Genomic DNA, 18975 nt, shown 5'->3' with positions numbered 1-18975 from the left:
AAGGAGATCAGAGACGAGCTGACAGTATGTGGAGGTATGTTGATGAACGCTCTGTGTGTGTGTGTGTGTATCCTGTACACCTCTGATGGCAAGGAGTACCTCACACCTGAACACCTGGCCAAGGAGGTCAGAGACGAGCTGACAGAATGTGGAGGTCCGTTGATGAATGTTTGTGTGTTGTGTGGTGCTGTGTGTGTGTGGTGTTGTGTATATATATGTGTGTGTTGCGTGTGTGAGTGGAGTGGGAAGAGGGGGGTGTCACTGTGTGTGTAGGGAAGACTTGATATTTACTTAATAACAGCTCTGTCAGCACAAATCAAGGAGTCACATTCACATTGTAAGGCATAATGAGAGGGAATGACAGTGTTTGTGTCTTTTCTTCTTCTTCTGCATTCATGGGCTGCAACTCCATGTGCACTCATATAAGAAGTGGGCTTTTACATACATGTATGACCATTTTTACCCCCACCATGTAGGCAGACATACTCCATTTTCGGGCTTTGTTGTTGGGTTTTTTTTTGTCTTTTACTTCTCCATTCCCATCACATAACATTAACAACCCCACACCACACCTCCCCCTGTCCTCCAGCTCCCTCCACCCCCTCCCTCCCCCTTCCCCTCCCCCTCCCCCCCTCCCCACCCCCTGCAGCACCCACTCTACTTTCCCCTCACCCTTGAGTTGAAGGGGTCATTCTGACCCTTTAAAAAAAAATCTACAGGAAGCATAGACACAGCACCTTTCCCAAGGGAATGCCATGATTGACGAATGCTGATACTGGATAATGCGTGGCAGGGAGGATCAACTTGGTGGATCTGCAGCAGGCCTTGAATGTGGACCTCAGCCATGTGGAAGCCAAGGTCAACGACATGGTGAAACACGACCACAACCTCACTCTCATTCTCGGACAGCTTATTGACAGGTAAGGGCCAAGGTAGACGACGATACATACAAGATACAAGAATATATCATTTCTCAAGACGGCGATACATACAAGATGCAAGAATATTTTATTATTTCTCAAGACGACAGTACATACAGGAATAAGGATATTTTATTATTTCTCAAGACGATGATATGTACATGATACAAGAATATTTTGTTATTTCTGAAGACAACAATACATACAGGATACATGAATATTTTATTACTTCTCAAGACGACAATACATAAAAGATACAAGAATGTTGTATCATTTCTCAAGACATCAATTTATACAAGATACAAGAATATATCATTTCTCAAGACTACGATACATGCAAGATACAAGAATTAGAATTTTCAATTTAACACCCGTGGTGTTTCTTAGGATTGACTGATACATGATGCGACGTGTGACATGCAACTGTTTCCTGAAACCAATGTGTCATGATGTAATTGGGTCTAAGTACTTAAGTATGTGAGCAGAGCGTACAAGAAAAAACATATGTACTTTTTTTTTTTTTTTTTTTTTTTTTTGACAGGCATTTACAAAAGATTAGTCTTTAAGTACTGAAATTTTGTGCATTCGTGTATAAGAGCCCTTTGTTCTTCAGAAAATAATGATTAACGTTGTTTGTAGTTGTTACAGACTTGTCCTGAAAGTTTATGTAATCAAACTCCCTCTTTGTTTCAGCCAGCCTTTAACTCCCTCTGTCTGTCTGTCTCTCTGTCTTTCATCCTTCTTCTCTTTCTTCCTCCTGTCTTTCTCTCTGTATCTCTTAACTCTGTCTGTCTGTCTGTCTCTCTGTCTTTCATCCTTCTTCTCTTTCTTCCTCCTTTCTTTCTCTCTGTATCTCTTAACTCCCTCTGTCTGTCTGTCTGTCTGTCTGTCTTTCATCCTTCTTCTCTTTCTTCCTCCTTTCTTTCTCTCTGTATCTCTTAACTCTCTCTGTCTGTCTGTCTCTCTGTCTTTCATCCTCCTTCTCTTTCTTCCTCCTTTCTTTCTCTCTGTATCTCTTAACTCTCTCTGTCTGTCTGTCTGTCTCTCTGTCTTTCATCCTCCTTCTCTTTCTTCCTCCTTTCTTTCTCTCTGTATCTCTTAACTCTCTCTGTCTGTCTGTCTGCCTCTCTGTCTTTCATCCTCCTTCTCTTTCTTCCTCCTTTCTTTCTCTCTGTATCTCTTAACTCTCTCTGTCTGTCTGTCTCTCTGTCTTTCATCCTCCTTCTCTTTCTTCCTCTTTTCTTTCTCTCTGTATCTCTTGTGCATGGAGTGCCAGGGAGGCATCCATTGTATGCATAATTTTTACATTGGTTCGTATCGTTCCGTATGGATGTTGTCAAAAGACTACCATGCAAAGCTTTGATAATGGAACTTGAACTGGACAGTTCTGGTAAAATCTGTTCGGTTAAGAAAATGAACCTTTTATTAACATTTTGTTCTCTGTCACTGGCATCAAGAACAGACTGGTGGTCAGTTCTGAAATGTCCCCTTCGTGGGTCATCTGGGCTAAAAAAACAACTTGATTTGATTTGATATGTGACCCCCTTCAGTATGGGGCTTTAGCCTTCTTGTGAATAAAGATCATTATCGTTAACGGAATGGTTATCTAAGGGGCTTTAGCCTTCTTGTGAATAAAGATCATATCGTTATCATAATGGTTATCTAAGGGGCTTCAGCCTTCATATGAATAAAGATCATATCATTTTCATAATGGTTATCTAAGGTGCTTTAATCTTCTTGTGAATAAAGATCATATCGTTATCGTAATGATTATTTGAGGGGCTTTAGCTTTCATGTAAATAAAGATCATTATCGTTATCGTAATGGTTATCTAAGGGGCTTTAGCCTTCATGTGAATAAAGATCATTATCTTTATCGTAATGGTTATCTAAGGGGCTTTAGCCTTCTAGTGAATAAAGATCATTATTGTTATCATAAATGTCATCTCTCTCTCACCTGTTGTGTTTGTGTCTAGCTCATACCGTGACAAATTGGCGGACGAGATCAATGACCTTTTGAAAGAGCAAGGCCACGTGACGGTGGCGGAACTGGCCAAGTCGTACGACCTGCCGCCGGAGTTTGTGCGGGAGGTTGTCGAGGAGAACCTGGGCGGGGTCATCCAGGGTCACATGGACAGCCAGGACAAGGACATGATCTTCACCGACAGCTTCGTCCAGCGGATGAGGGCCAGGATCCGTGGGGCCTTCAGCGCGCTGACTGTGTGAGTTGAGTTAATCGAACTGAAGAATCAGGAATATTGAACCCTTTGACCCCTGTTGGAGCACAGAAGATATAATGTGACAACACTGGTATTATACACCAAAAACTGAAATCCTTTTGAAGAAAGTTTCCGGACTCCAAATCAAAAGCTGAACTTACCTGTATAGCGTACAGGGGTGGCCCATTGGTAACGTGTACTCTTAGGAAGCGAGAGAATCTAAGTGCACAGGACCAAATCTTAAACTCGTCAGGATTTTCTTCCCCTTGGCCTTGAGTGTTTGTCTGGATGGTAGTCATTCAGATGAGACAGTAAATCAAAATCCTGTATGTAGCATGCACTTAGCGCATGTAAAAAAAAACATGGCAACAATAGGGTTGTCTCTTGCAAGAGGTATTAGTGTGTGTGTGTGTGTGTGTGTGTGCGTGCTTGTGAATATATTTGCATGTATGTGTAGATAGAGGAAGAGGCCAGGGATTGTATGTGTGGATAGAGGGCATCTGTGAGACTGCAGATTGGTGAATAAGTTTGCTGGATGTGGCTCATTTTGATTTTTATTTTCATTTCTTACTTCCCCCCCTGAAAACGGAGTATGGCTGCCTACATGGCGGGGTAAAAACCGTCATACACGTAAAAGCCCTCTTGTGTACATACGAGTGAACGTGGGAATTTCAGCCCACGAACGAAGAAGAAGAAATACTTTCTATGTATGTTTTTTTTTCTGTTTTTATTTCTGTGTAATTACTTATTTGCTTGTATTTATTTATATCATTTTTGTTTATTGTTTTTTTGTTTTTTTAAAATATTTTATGTCATTTTGCAGTGTTTTCAAACAGGCATGCATGTATGTACGCACACATACATGAGTCAGTGTTAATGGAGTGCAGTCTTTCTTTCACTCTCTTTCTCTTTGACATCACAGGAAAGGATAACTCAAAAGGCTAGAAAAAGCTAGTGCGTTTTGAGATGCTATGGTGGCTGATTCAAAGCTTAAAAAAAAATTGCCACTTCAACAGTGTTTTTTTTTTTTTATATGTGTGTCTACTTGCATCACCCCCCCAAAAACTTCTTCTGTTGAATTACGTCTCTCTTTCTTTGATTTCCTAGTGTCTTCCTCATTTTTCAAATGAAGGATACGCCCAGTTTCTCTTCCAGTAGTTTCCTGAAGCCTGCTGACCTCTTTGTTCTTTGTTTTTTGAGGACCTGTTGTGTTTGTTTGGAGAATAGTGTTGTCTTTGTTGTTTGGTTTTTGAGGACCTGTTGTGTTTGTTTGGAGAATAGTGTTGTCTTTGTTGTTTGGTTTTTGAGGACCTGTTGTGTTTGTTTGGAGAATAGTGTTGTCTTTGTTGTTTGGTTTTTGAGGACCTGTTGTGTTTGTTTGGAGAACAGTGTTGTCTTTACTGTTTCAGTCCAACCCCTGTTGGAGGAATCCGCGTGAAGGCCGGCTGCCAGGAGAGATTATTTCACTGTAAGTATTGATGCATTGTTTGTAAAGTGTTGAGTGATTTACAGCCTGTGACATTAACTAACAGAGAAGTGAGTGTGTGATGAAGCATGTAGCGCTGCAATGCACTTACCAGCACACAAGCATGGGCACACGTACATGCGTGTACACGCATGTGCACATGTTTCTGGACATGTTCCCACACCACAACAGTTCACCACACATTAACGCAACATCAGACCATGAAACAACACGGCATGAGAGCCTTTTGGGTCTTCAGCTGTACGAACTTGGAATTCACTGACATCTCAGCCCCTTGCAGTCCTTCACTCATATCCTTTGAAATAAATCTAAAAGCATTCCTTTTCAAGCAGTCTCTTCGTGATTAAGGCTCTCCAGTTAATATAAGAATTTTGTGGGTTAACTGTATTTCCTCTGTCATGTTTCTGTTTGTGTGCTTTGATACATGTGCCAGCTCTGTATGTATGACGGATGAGAGGGAGAGGGTTGAAGGGGAATGGAGAAAGAGTGGTCATGAATGGTTCTTGTAATTTTTTCACTTTTTTTTTTTTGCATGTAAAGTGCCCTGAGCTCTTAGAGAGAAAACGGTCCAATATTAATGGACATTGTTATTATTCTGTATGTATTTGTGTATGAGGGTGTGTTTTTGTGTGCTTTGTGTCTGACATTGTACAAGCACTCCATGCCATTCTAAATTCCTACAATTGTCTTTCTATAAGATTTGCAGTTTACGTTTTTATTTGCAATTGCCCACAATAAACATGGTAATAAAGACATATTCTAATCTGTTCCATCCGTTCTGTTCTATTTTATTTTATTCCATTCTATTCAAATGCCTGTCTGCAGCATTGCTAGATGAACTGTTGAAGCAAGGACGAGTGCTGGGCAGCGTTTCAGGCGCTCGGCAAGATAAATCCATATTCTACCCTGAAATCTACACCCGGGCCCAGAACCAGTGGCTGGACAGTTTCTATGCCCAGAACGGGTATTTAGGTGAGTGGTACATGAATATGGGTAGATATCTCTTGAGAGGCTAATGTGTCTGTTTTTTTCTGTTTGCTTTTTTCTATTTTTTTAATTCTCACACTTGTAGAAGGCTTTTGATTCATGTCAGTGTCTTTGTCATGCATTTTGGTGTCAAATACTGTACCATGTCAAACTGATGCAAACTAGGCCTATTGGTTTGCTCTGTTTGGCCAGAATTTGCGACTAACTCAGTAAGAACACATCCCACTCTTAGCTTGCCATCTGCTTGCCAGCCAAATGCCATATTCAGCCAGAACTGTTGAATCATTCCCATGACCATCACTCACTGAGATAAATAGATTAACAAGTTGTTCTGCCATAGCTGGCCTTTAATGCTATTGAAATGTTATTTTCTTCCATGCTTGTTGTTTTGTGTGACATTCTGGAGCATTTTTCGTCTCAGAATTGAAGTCATATTCATTGCTTGCGTCAGTTCTGGACATTTGGTTTGATGTTATGTTTTTTGCTCAGTCTCTGTCTTGTTTTACTTTCTCTGTCGGTCTTGAAGTTTTGGGAATGACCTATTTTGATCCATAGGCTTTGCATGCCACCCGGCAATGGCTGAATCCATGAGGCTTGGATAGTGCTGTCTCAAGAGACTATCTCTGGTCCCATAGCCCATAGGTTTTCCCATATGTAGTTGGGCCAATGCGTCTTTGGAGACAGTGAAAATTTTGACCAAACAGAGCGAAAAAGTGGGTCTAGTTTGCATCAGTTTGAAATGGTAAGTACATTTAACCAAGCAGGCAGTACACTACAAACTCCCATTTTTATAATGAACTGGGTATTTGCATTTTATCCTTGTTTCTGGCTTTTTCTTTTCTATCTGTCATCTCTTTCTTTACGATTTTTTTTTCTGCCTTGCTGATCCATTCACCTGTATTTTCTCATACAAAGCCTTGACTAGTTTTTGTATTATGTGTGCCTTGATAATGGGATGCTGTGGATATGTTGTGTTTTTTCTTTGTTACCCAGACAGGTGAGGTGCCTTTTGGCAAGTTTTGTATGCTTCATTGTGTATGATTTTGTGTGTCATATATAATTATGTTTGTGCTCAGGTTAGTTGTTTTTTTTTGTTTTTGTTTGTTTGTTTGTTTGTCTTGACAGGAAATTGAAAGAATGGTCAATGTCAGAAGCCTGTTGTAGTCTATGTGCATGAATGTGACCGTATTTGTGCCGGATTTTCTAATCTATTGTTTCTGTTTTGTTTTGTTTTTTGTTTTTAACTCTACAAAAACATTTTCTGACATGTCTGGGTCTGGACAAGGTGAAGGCTGGGCTATAATGATGTGATGTGATGTGTACGACAGAGTATGACTCTCTGACATGTCTAGGTCTGGACAAGGTGAAGGCTGGGCTATAATGATGTGATGTGATGTGTACGACAGAGTACGACTCTCTGACATGTCTAGGTCTGGACAAGGTGAAGGCTGGGCTATAATGATGTGATGTGATGTGTATGACAGAGTATGACTCTCTGACATGTCTAGGTCTGGACAAGGTGAAGGCTGGGCTATAATGATGTGATGTGATGTGTACGACAGAGTACGACTCTCTGACATGTCTAGGTCTGGACAAGGTGAAGGCTGGGCTATAATGATGTGATGTGATGTGTACGACAGAGTACGACTCTCTGACGCGTCTAGTTCTGGACAAGGTGAAGGCTGGGCTATAATGATGTGATGTGATGTGTATGACAGAGTATGACTCTCTGACGCGTCTGCGTCTGGACAAGGTGAAGGCTGGGCTATAATGTGATGTGATGTGTACGACAGAGTACGACTCTCTGACATGTCTAGGTCTGGACAAGGTGAAGGCTGGGCTATAATGATGTGATGTGTACAACAGAGTACGACTCTCTGATGCGTCTGGGTCTGGACAAGGTGAAGGCTGGGCTATAATGATGTGATGTGATATGTACGACAGAGTACGACTCTCTGACATGTCTAATTCTGGACAAGGTGAAGGCTGGGCTATAATGATGTGATGTGATGTGTACGACAGAGTACGACTCTCTGACATGTCTAGGTCTGGACAAGGTGAAGGCTGGGCTATAATGATGTGATGTGATGTGTACGACAGAGTACGACTCTCTGACATGTCTAGGTCTGGACAAGGTGAAGGCTGGGCTATAATGATGTGATGTGATGTGTACGACAGAGTACGACTCTCTGACGCGTCTAGTTCTGGACAAGGTGAAGGCTGGGCTATAATGATGTGATGTGATGTGTACGACAGAGTACGACTCTCTGACATGTCTAGGTCTGGACAAGGTGAAGGCTGGGCTATAAGGATGTCGTGTGATGTGAAGGCTGGGCTATAATGATGTCGTGTGATGTGTACGACAGAGTACGACTCTCTGACATGTCTAGGTCTGGACAAGGTGAAGGCTGGGCTATAATGATGTCGTGTGATGTGTACGACAGAGTACGACTCTCTGACATGTCTAGGTCTGGACAAGGTGAAGGCTGGGCTATAATGATGTCGTGTGATGTGTACGACAGAGTACGACTCTCTGACATGTCTAGGTCTGGACAAGGTGAAGGCTGGGCTATAATGATGTTGTGTGATGTGTACAACAGAGTACGACTCTCTGACATGTCTAAGTTTGGACAAGGTGAAGGCTGGGCTATAATGATGTGATGTGATGTGTACGACAGAGTACGACTCTCTGACGCGTCTGGGTCTGAGCGACGTGAAGAACACAATCAGGAAGCGGCTGAAGGGGGAGCGACTCCTGATGCTGGGCTCCTGCTGTGTGGGCCCCGCCCTGCAGGACCAGGTGTCGGCCAGCGTGGAGGACGCTCTCACCAATGACACCTGGGTGGATGTCAAGGTGTGTGTGGGGGTGGGAGGGTGTGTGTGTGTCTGTATGTCTGCGTGTGTGTGTGTGAACAGCTCGGATACAGACTAAACAATGTTAGAATAAAAAAAATAAGTTAATAACACTTTGTATCAGTACTGATTTGATTCTGTTGATGATAACAAACATTTTTGATACCTTTCCCAGTTTGTATGTATGAGAGAGAGCGACACAGAATTTACTGTTCAAACGGAATACCGCACAGAATGAAATAGATGAACTGGAATTTTGCTGCTTTTCTTCAGACTATGTTACCCTCGTCACTCAGTCGCAAGGACATCAGCGAACTTCTGTCGCACATTCTGCGAGACCACCAAGGGGCTTTTGTATGTGGGGATTCCATTGTGGCCAGTCAGAAGTTGGTGACCAACAGCGGCAGATTGTTCACTGACCTCATCAGACAAAAGGCGGAAAAGGTGGGTGAAATAGTTGAGTGTGGGAATTTTTTATTTTACCTGAAAAATTTAGGGTTTAGTTTTTTGTGTTGTTCATCTGAGGAACGAGAAGTTTTTTGTGTCACACAACGAATTGTTAACGTGTAAGTGTGACTTGTGAAATAGTTTTTCATTATATGGACACAGAAAGAGGTGTGTGCACTGAAGAAAAAAAAGTACAAGAGAACAAGTTTTGAGGATAAACTCCACTTATGAGGACTTGGAAGCGTAACAGTTTAGCACTCAGTTTGCTTGTCTCACAACCCAGTCTGAAATTTCTTGCTGATGATTTGAAGCACCCTTGGGTTTTCAGTGACCTTGAAATATGTTGTACTGGTTCTGAGTGCGCACACCTGTAATTTCTCATCAAGGATAATGTCTGAGATTTTATATTTGCTCTTTTTCTTCATTGATCATTGTGCAGATCTTTACACATACAGATTTTTATTTGGATTTTAATTGATTGTTATCTTTGTTTAGGTGTGGAATCACCTTGTTTATTTTGTTGTTGTTGTTCATGAAATTTCTGCAGAGTTAAGTTCACAAAACTTGATGATATTGTAACACTACAGTGAATTTGTTAAATCAATTCACAAACCATATTTTTTTTAACATTGGATTGATTTTTGTCAGATCAATTCACAAAACCTGATTTTGTAACACTGCATTGAATTGTTAGATTTGTTCACTAACTTGATTTTTTTAACACTGCGTTGATTTGTTTGATTTATGCACAAAACTTGATTTTGTAATACTGCGTTGTTTGTTTCTGAAGACCTTTTCTTTCAGAGGCAAAGAATAAAGAAACCAGTTTGAAACTTGAAACTGATGATTATCCAAAGAGACTGAGGCCACTGTCAGCAGAACACAATGTTCATTGTGCACGCTGGGAAAGTATCATTTGATCGTGGTCACACATGGCCTCAAAGCTCTGCTTATTTCAGTGATTGATGCAAGCTTACAGTTGGACCATCAGCAGAGTGAGAGCTTTATGATCAGTGGTTTCTCCACTGCAGTGGAAATTCATACACAGCTTTTTTTTCTTCTCTTTTCTTTTCTTTTTTGTGAAGGATGACCACTTTCAAACTAGGAGGCAAGATTGCACTGGCTTTCATTGCGGCAGCCTTTGGTTTAGTTGTCCTTTAGGGACCATCCCATCGCTGACTGTCCTAAAGCCCTCTTGGCCGAGAGAGTGGGGATGCAATTTGGGCAAGACGCTTTCCACTATCACTAAATTCTAGTCTAGATTACTGGGACAGCAGTTGCCTTCTCTGCTGTTCTCATGGTCATAGTTGGATGCGTCTGACTTTGATACATGTAGACATACCCACACAGGATGTTCAGGAAAACCCAGCCCTGTCTGACTTTGATACATGTAGACATACCCACACAGGATGTTCAGGAAAACCCAGCCCTGTCTGACTTTGATACATGTAGACATACCCACACAGGATGTTCAGGAAAACCCAGCCCTGCTGAAAGGAGACGGAGACAGAACCTCAGCTGCCAAGATGGCCGGACTTGAGGATGCTGGGAAGGAGGACAAGAAGGACCAGCGAAGAAAAAAGGCTGCAGGTACGGGTTTTGGTAGTTTCTGTTTCATTTCCTCAAGGTGGCGTCACTGCATGTGGACAAATCCATATGCACTCGACCATATCTGCCGAGCAGGTGATGGACTGCAGCATAACCCAGCACGCTTGTCAGGCCTGGAGTGATGCAGATATGTTTGTGTACCTGTCAGAGTGAATTTCTTCAACAGAAGACAACACTTTAGTTGCCTTTGGTTATTTTTCAGTGCGCCAAGTGTGTGCTGCACACGGGAATTTGTTTTATCGTCTCATCCGAATGACTAGATGCTCAGTTTGATTTTCCAGTCAAGTTTGGGAGAAAGGGCGTGATTGGAAATCAATCCCAGACCCTCACCTACACTGCTTCCATCTTTCTTCAGCACCAACAAACACTTCTCTGTCCCAACAAACACACCTCTGTCCCAACAAACACTCCTGTCCAAATCCTCTTTCAGCATCAACAAACACTCCTCTGTCCCAACAAACACTCCTCTGTCCCAACAAACACTCCTCTGTCCAAATCCTCTTTCAGCACCAACAAACACTCCTCTGTCCCAACAAACACTCCTCTGTCCAAATCCTCTTTCAGCACCAACACTGTGTGGTTTTGTGTGTTAAGGAGATGATGTGTTTTGCTGGGCAGCGGGCAGTAAAAAGGAGGGTACAGGCGGGCGAGAGGTGAAGACCAAATCAGCAAAGAAGAAGGGCAGGGGTGCCCGGGAGGTGGAAGAGGACTCCGATGACGACGGGAGAGGGGGGGCAGCAGGGGGGAGCAGTCGAGGGCAGCAGGAGTCTGCGGCTTTCATGGAGGTGAAGGAGATACAGGGGGTGTTGCAGTCACAGGGTTCCCTGGCCGACTGCCCCAACACCCTGCTGAGGGACATCGCCACCCAGCTCCACAGGTGGTGTTGCATTTCCTTCATTCCTCTCAGCATTCCTTTTATCCACACCCCACCCCCCCACCCCCACCCCCAACACCCTCCCTCAGCATTCCTTTTATCCGCCCCGCCCCCCCTCCACCTCTCTGTCAGCATTCCTTTTCTCCCCTCCCCCCCACTTCCTCACTATCTCCCCCTTTGTCAGCATTTGGTTTCTCACCCCTCAGCCCATATGTCATCATTCCCTTTCACACACCCGCCCCCCATTGTCAGCATTCCCTTTCTCTCCCCCCCCCTCCTCCACCTCTCTGTGAGCATTCATTTTCTCCCCACCCCCCCACCCCCCTCTCTGTCTGCATTCCTTTTCTCACTCTCCTGCCTCTATGTCAGGATTCCTTTTCTCACCCCCACCCCCCCCACCCTCTCACTCTCTCCCCCTTTGTCAGCATTTGGTTTCTCACCCCTCAGCCCATATGTCAGCATTGCTTTTCTCACCCCTCAGCCCATATGTCAGCATTGCTTTTCTCACTCCCACCCCCTTTGCCTACATAGTGAGGTAGAAACTGTCATACACATTATAGCATACAAGTGAACCTTAAGCTCACAAACACATAAGAAAAAGAATATGACGCCAAATCATTTTCTTTCATATGACTGATTGATTTTTTATTTTTCTCCCCATTTTCAGGCCTCTCACCCGTCAGTATCAAGAGGTGGCCAAGTCCATCTTTCTGCAGACTTCAGGCACAGGCACGAGCGCCGACAGAAAGAAGGCATTTGGAGAGCTGCAGGACAAGATCTCAGGCTTGTGGACAAATGTCCATCTCTTTGAGAAGGGCCTTAAACTCTTCAAAGGTGACTGAGTGCTGTTCTCCTTCATTGTTGTGAAGACTGGGTGAAATGTAAAAAAAAAAATAAAAAAAAAAAAATAAATAAAAAAAAATGCTGCTGCTGCTTATATTTTGGTTACTAGTGTTTGGCTGGTGTTTGATTATGTTTTAATCTGTAATGGACCCATCAGTCTAGTGTGTATACATGTGTTTTTAGGTGTTACTTTGGTATTATGTACTCCAAATCTGTATCACTGATGCAAATAACATTTTCCCCCTGAATTCAAAATGTAAATAGATCTGATATTTCAAGTGACAAGTCATTTCTTATCATGAAACGAATGCACACACACACACATCTTTTCTTTTAATTCAGGGTTCCAGTTATGAGGTAGAGAGAGTGAGAGTGAGTGGTCATGAGTGGTTTATGTCATTTGTAATTAAAAAAAAAACTAAGTTTTTTCTTTCATGTAAAGAGCCATGAGCTCTTATCCTCAAGGCTGAAAAGGTGCTGAAAGGGTGCTATACAAAAGAACATTATTGTTGTTGATGTGTATCATTTCTTTCTTTCCTTCTGTATTTGTGGGCTGCAGTTTTACAGGCCCACTCGTGTCTATGACTGGACATAGTATGTATGGCCATCTTTACCCAGCTGTGTGCAGGCAGCATGCAGATGTGTTCTTGTTTCCATTACCCACCCAAAACTGACATTGATTAAGGGGATCCTTTACCGAATTACGTGCATAGTTGATCTTCGAAATGTGTGTCCACAGAGAGGGAGTTAAGGCACTAGCAGGATGGCACATACATTGGCCTGGGAGATCGGCAAAATCTCCACCCTTAGACCACCAGGGGCTGATATCAGGATCGAACCCAGGACCGTCAGATTGAATGTTCAGTGCAGTGACCACTTGGCTGTTGTGCCCGTCAGGTGTGTCATTAGCTGAGTGATTGTTTTACTCTGTGTGTGTATGTGTTTTCAGGTTTGTGTGTTTGTGTGTGTGTGTGTGTGTGCGTTTTATTTTCAGATGCAAATCAGATGAACCTGTGTCGCCATCTGCTGAAGACTCTGTGTACAGACATCACCAACCTGTTGCTGAACGCCATGGCAACAGAGCACATGCTGACCACCTCAGAGGACACGAACTTCACACCTGAGGTAACACATGACACACCATCTTTGTTTCTCTTTCACAAGGGAAGAGTATGAGCTTCACAGTGATGGGGGCGTCTGTAAATGGCTGACCAGTCCAGTCGGGGCTCTGAAGTATTGGTGGCACTGCCGACAGAGGTGCAGCTGGTGCTGTGGAGGTGTGGCTGGGTGAAGTGCCATCTTGCATTGCTGCCATTTCAGAATGGTGTTGCTGATCCTCTGCTCCTCACAGACAGCGACACTAGACTGGACCCGGCTGTGCCATGCTGAGTGACTGGAGGCTAGAGTTTCCCATGTGTTTGGTCAATGCCATGCGCTTGAGGGAAGCCCTTTGTGAATCTTTGTCGTACTTCTTCTGGTCACTGTTATGCATGCATGATATATCACAGTGATGGCTGATGTCAAATAGTTTCTTTCTGTTATGAAAACTCAGTCATCAAATGTAGAATGGAGAAATGTGGTTTATATCCATCTGGTCACTGATCTTTTTTTCTTTTTTTTTTTTGGTCAAAATTAAAATGTTTCTTTTTGTTGTTGTTGAGTTTTTATGTGTGTATTTCAAAGTATCTGTTGCTATTTGTGCACGATTTTGTTTTGCTTTTGAAGAATCCATTTCTATGCGAGTGTATGTGTTTTTTCCTTGTTTTGTCAGATATGTTGCGAAAACTTAATCAATAATTGTAGGATGGAGAAATATGGTTCATTGCTGGTCATTGCCTGTTATCCTTTTTCTCTGTAATGATCCTTTTTTCTGCAAGATTTAAAATGTTTCTCCTTGTTTTCAAAATTTGTTTATTTTAAAGTGTCTCTTGCTATTTGACCATGTTTTAGCTTTGCTTTCAAAGAATCTGTTTCTGTGTGAGTGTCTGTTTTTGTTTCTTTTTTGAGATTTTTATGTAGATAATTTTATGTATATATTCATGGATACAGTTGGAGGTTTAATCCACTAGTTTTAGTTGTAATTTTTCAACCATTAGTTATGAATGTGACTTTTCAACAATTAGTTCTGGATGTGATTTTTCAGCCATTAGTTCTGGATGTTTTTTGTTGTTTTTTCAGGCCCGACTGAAGTTGATCAGCAACTTGCCAAAGGATGTACAGGCTCCACTGTCCAGAATGCACATCGCCTTGAATGGTCAGGTAAGAGCTGAGCCTCTTGTTACAGGTGTGAAGAACTCTCAAAGGTGACATCCTAATGTTAAGCTGTGACACTGACCTACTCCTTTTGTCACAATTTTAGATATCTTACATATGGACATTTATTTTGGTGATTTTGCAGAACTGTGTTTAATATGGAGACGCTGTAGCAGAATTGGTCAGGAGTGGAGTTCTGATCCAGTTCACCTGCGATGAAGGTTGAAGGCCCTGTTTCAGCATGGTGCTGTTTTTCTTAGGACTGATTTTCCTCTCTCTGCATGCGTACCTGACTTTTGTTGGGGAAGGTTAAAGTGGTGGAAGGTGAGAACTGGGCCCTACCTTCCTATGCTGAGCCCTGGACACAGTGGCTGTGATTTCACTGCCCTGATGGCACTAACATTCTATGGGGACCCTCCATCTTTTTTTCTTTTCTTTTTTTTTTTTTTAACTGTATTTCACATGATACATAACGTGTGTCTGTTCCATGATAATATTGTGAGTACTGGTCATGTACATATGCAGGTGATCCACATAGTGTGTGCATGTGCATGCATGATTATGCTTTCAATTTTTATAGAATGTCAACACATAGAATGATGTACACACAGAATGACCAACACAGAGAGTGATGCACACACTTTTCCAGAGCCTTGAGGATTTCCTGACTCCCATGGAGCAGTTTTGCAGCAGCAGCCATGTGAGCATCATGCTCAAGAAACCAGACAAACGCAAGGAAAGGTGAGCTGGAATTGCATCTTTTTCTTCTCACAATGCAAGGCTTTTGTGTTCAGGGATGTGGGAGTGGTCATCTTGAAGTTGAAAATTTATTTTGCTGGAAGTTGGATGGTTTTTGACTCACTTGTGTAAACAAAGCGAGTCCATGTTTTAACCCGGTGTTCGGTTGTTTGTGTGTGTGTCTGTGTGTCCGTGGTAAACTTTAACATTGACATTTTCTCTGCAAATAGTTTGTCAGTTGACACCAAATTAGGGATAAAAATAGTAAAAAAAATTAAGTTCTTTCCAGTCATCTTGTTTAAAACAATATTGCACCTCTGGAATGGGCACAAAAAAATAAAAAATGAAGCCTGATTATATGCAAACTGCATTTACTGTTATATTTATATTTTTTTGTATTCTCTAAACTTGGCATTTTGATCTGATATTCTGACACAACAACAAGAGCAGTCATTAGTATCATTTTTTATTCAAACAGGAACTTCTTTTGCTAAGCATGGAAGTTTTATTTATTTTGCAAACGTTTTGGTGCAGATAGTAAAAAAGGGAAATTACTCTGTAATTAATGTTAGGGGACTTAATTTGCCACAAGTGAGCCTTGAGGGCCTTGCCTCTCTTGTTTTTTCTGTGAGAAAGCTTGTGCTCATTGTTAATCAGTGGGTCTGTTTTTGTTTGTGTGAGGAGCAGGGAGGGGTGCATGCATTGTTTTTCCAGTTTTTGGAGCTTTTCCTTGAGAATGGGAGAGTGTCTGTTTACCCCATGATTTTAGTATTTGGGTTTGAATATCATGTGTTTCTGTTTTCACCATGATTTTTATTGTTGGGGCTTGCGTTTGCATGTGTGCCCGTTTTCACCATGATTTTTTTTGTAGGGGCTTGAGTTTGCGTGTGTGCCTGTTTTCACCATGATTTTTTTTGTAGGGGCTTGAGTTTGCGTCTGTGCCCGTTTTCACTATGATTTTTATTGTAGGGGCTTGAGTTTGCATGTGTGCTGGTTTTCACCATGATTTTTATTGTAGGGGCTTGAGTTTGCGTCTGTGCCCGTTTTCACTATGATTTTTATTGTAGGGGCTTGAGTTTGCGTGTGTGCCTGTTTTCACTATGATTTTTAGTTTGGGGCACTCCTGCCAGGCAGTTTCAATACAGCGCAGCAACCTTTTTCTTTTCTTCCCCCCCCCCCTTCCCATCCCCCAGAATGTTTATCTGTTTACCTATAAAAGTGAAAGTCTCTTCAGAATGTAGTTATTTCCATGTGATTTCTAATGTGCAATGAATGCATAATTCATCTAGGATGAGAAATATGTTGTGTATTTTTTGTGTGTTTGTGATTCCATTTCTTACTGTTGCCAGTCTGCAGAATGGGTTCAAATAAATGACCTTTCAGCATCAATCCCTCTTGTTACCAGCTTCACGTTTAAAAATGATATTGAAAGAAGAATTCCCTTTCCAGGCAGCTGGTGTTTGCTCACCGCCAGTCGTTAGCAGAACAGCTGCGAGGGGAGAGTGAGGCGGCCATGGCTCTGCACCTGGCAGTGGTGATCCTGTTCCAGACCCTGACCCAGGCCATGGTGCACGCACCTGGCCGCCTGGTGCCTGCTGTCCTCGCTCACCTGCACGAGCTGATGGAGGAACAGGTGTACACGCAACTCACACATTTTCAAGGTATGTTCACGTGGATTGGAGGTACCCTCAGCTTTTTAAGAAGCTTTCTGAATTCAGTGAATGTACAGTTCAGACTGGGAGGAGAGTTGCCATGGCAGAACTGGTCAGACATTGGACTTTGGATCCAGCGTTCCCCAGTGATCAGGGTTTGAGGTCCCGCTTTGGCATGGTGTTGTGTCCTTGGGAAAGCCACTTTACTCTGATTTTCCTCACTCCATCCAGGTTTGAACAGGTACCCAACTTCAGCTGGGGAGGGTGAAAACAGCGGAATGAGAGGATTGGGCCCAGCCTCCCTTTCCTGAACCCAAGACACTGAATATGAAATCACTGCTCTGATGACCATAAAAGGCTATGGGACCTTCAGCCTGTAACTGTAACAGCTCACACACCCTGTAACAAGTTATCATATCATGCTCCCACTGAGGGGGAAAAAAAATCCCTAAAATTATTTTACTTTTCCACTGACATTCAGATATTCGAAAAGTGGGAGCTTACTTTCACAGCTCATGTGTTGGGTTGGAGTGTAGTCAGCTGTTGTACTTTAGAAGTCTGAGACTGGATCTTCTGAAGTAAGAACTCAACAGTTAGTGTAGATACAACGCCCAGAGGAATATTGAAACTCGCAGAGCCTGACTGAAGAGATGAAGACAGGATTCTGAAAGAACAGATGGTGAGGGAATTACTTCCTCAAGCAATGGTGAAGGAATTAAGTAATGTTTTGAACATGAGCCAAGGGTTGTCAGATTTTTGGCAGGGGAGGTTCATGTAAAGTTTGACATTTACTTGTCACACATTTTAGTGAACAGCGAGCATGCCTCAAGATGCATCTATTGTCATAAATGTGCATACAGCTAAACTTACACTTTCAGTGCATGTTCAAGAAAAAAACAAGTATTCTTTCCATCTGCTAAAGGTGTTTGTTCCCAAGCTTTCTGCAACATTCCAGAGAGTCTGTGAGAGCACTGTATGCTGCTCATTGATGTGTCTATGTTTATGTCTGTCTGGGGAAAAATGTTCGCTGTTCATCTCATTGTCAGTGACATGGTTTTTCTGGCCTAGTCAACATCAGTTTTATTACTTACTGCATAGTTTAGTGAATGTTCATGTTCAAAGTTGTATCTCATATCATGCCTGACACAAGACCTTAATTTAACACCTCATCCCAGTGAACGTGCTTTGTTGTCTGTAACCAGATCTGGTGGTGCAGAGACTGCAGGCAGAAGGCAGCAATGACCACAGCACAGTGGAAACATTGACCAAAGAACTGGACAGTCTGCTGTCACAGGTCAAGGACATCGCTCTCACTACCAAACGCAAAACACACACACATGATGATCAGTGAGCAGCAGGATTATAAAATATACAGTCATGTTATTTATTGTGTATGAAATGAATAGTATATTAACGACCAAACCAAGAAAGAGAAAATTATCAACTTGATGGGTTTTGATGTACTGGCTTTGCTATGATGTGAAAATGAAGCTTCAGCTTGTTCAAAAACAAGTGTTTGAACCTGAACGTTCAAGCAAGTAAAACGTAGAGGATTTTTTTTTTTCAACATAAACAAAGCAAAACCAAGTTTGTGAGAGTAAAAGAATTAGATTAGCTCTGAATACTCATTTGCCACCAAGTTATTCTTTTGACACAGGGTAATTGCATCAACTTGCTTTGTAAGTTTATAAAACAGTGCTTGCACTTGACAAGAAACAGGGAAATGAGATCCTCATTATTTTGGGAAACATGGCGGACTGTTTTGCTGTTACGTAATACTGCACTACACAGGAGTTCAGCTACCAATCAAAAATTATGACGTACTTGGTAATGGGAACGGAAATGTTGTGTATCAGGTAATGAAGCCCACCAAAGGTTTCACACGCTCACTAAATGTGTATTAGAGATGAGGTGAAAGTTTTCTTCCCGATACGCTCTTTTATGGATTAAAGAAATGTTTGGCGTGTCTGAGATCTTCATGTACCGTGTGAATGGATATTGTCCGTCTCCCACTTGTTCATTACAGTACTGGTACTCTATGCTTACCACCTTGTTTTCTCAACCTTGAAAGTTATTTTTGTTTTTTTGAACATTTG

General features: G+C 42.2%; 1 protein-coding gene across 1 annotated transcript in view; it reads left to right on the top strand.

Annotated features, from left to right (window-relative positions):
• LOC143282654 (E3 UFM1-protein ligase 1-like) overlaps positions 1-18844 on the top strand; it is a 22612-nt gene extending 3768 nt beyond the window's left edge. Inside the window, exons 3-16 of the mRNA XM_076588307.1 lie at positions 794-920; positions 2896-3141; positions 4548-4606; positions 5450-5596; positions 8290-8465; positions 8738-8908; positions 10378-10501; positions 11138-11396; positions 12061-12227; positions 13231-13361; positions 14415-14495; positions 15139-15230; positions 16677-16888; positions 18082-18844. Coding sequence (XP_076444422.1) covers positions 794-920; positions 2896-3141; positions 4548-4606; positions 5450-5596; positions 8290-8465; positions 8738-8908; positions 10378-10501; positions 11138-11396; positions 12061-12227; positions 13231-13361; positions 14415-14495; positions 15139-15230; positions 16677-16888; positions 18082-18230 — 2141 coding nt within the window. The 3' untranslated portion in view covers positions 18231-18844. The remainder of the gene's footprint in view (positions 1-793; positions 921-2895; positions 3142-4547; positions 4607-5449; positions 5597-8289; positions 8466-8737; positions 8909-10377; positions 10502-11137; positions 11397-12060; positions 12228-13230; positions 13362-14414; positions 14496-15138; positions 15231-16676; positions 16889-18081) is intronic.
• The last annotated feature ends 131 nt before the right edge of the window (positions 18845-18975 follow it).

Source organism: Babylonia areolata, chromosome 6 (assembly GCF_041734735.1).
Source record: "Babylonia areolata isolate BAREFJ2019XMU chromosome 6, ASM4173473v1, whole genome shotgun sequence".
NCBI classification, from domain to species: Eukaryota; Metazoa; Mollusca; class Gastropoda; order Neogastropoda; family Buccinidae; genus Babylonia; species Babylonia areolata.
Note: the sequence above shows the minus strand (reverse complement) of the source record. Positions and strands in the feature narration are given on the sequence as shown.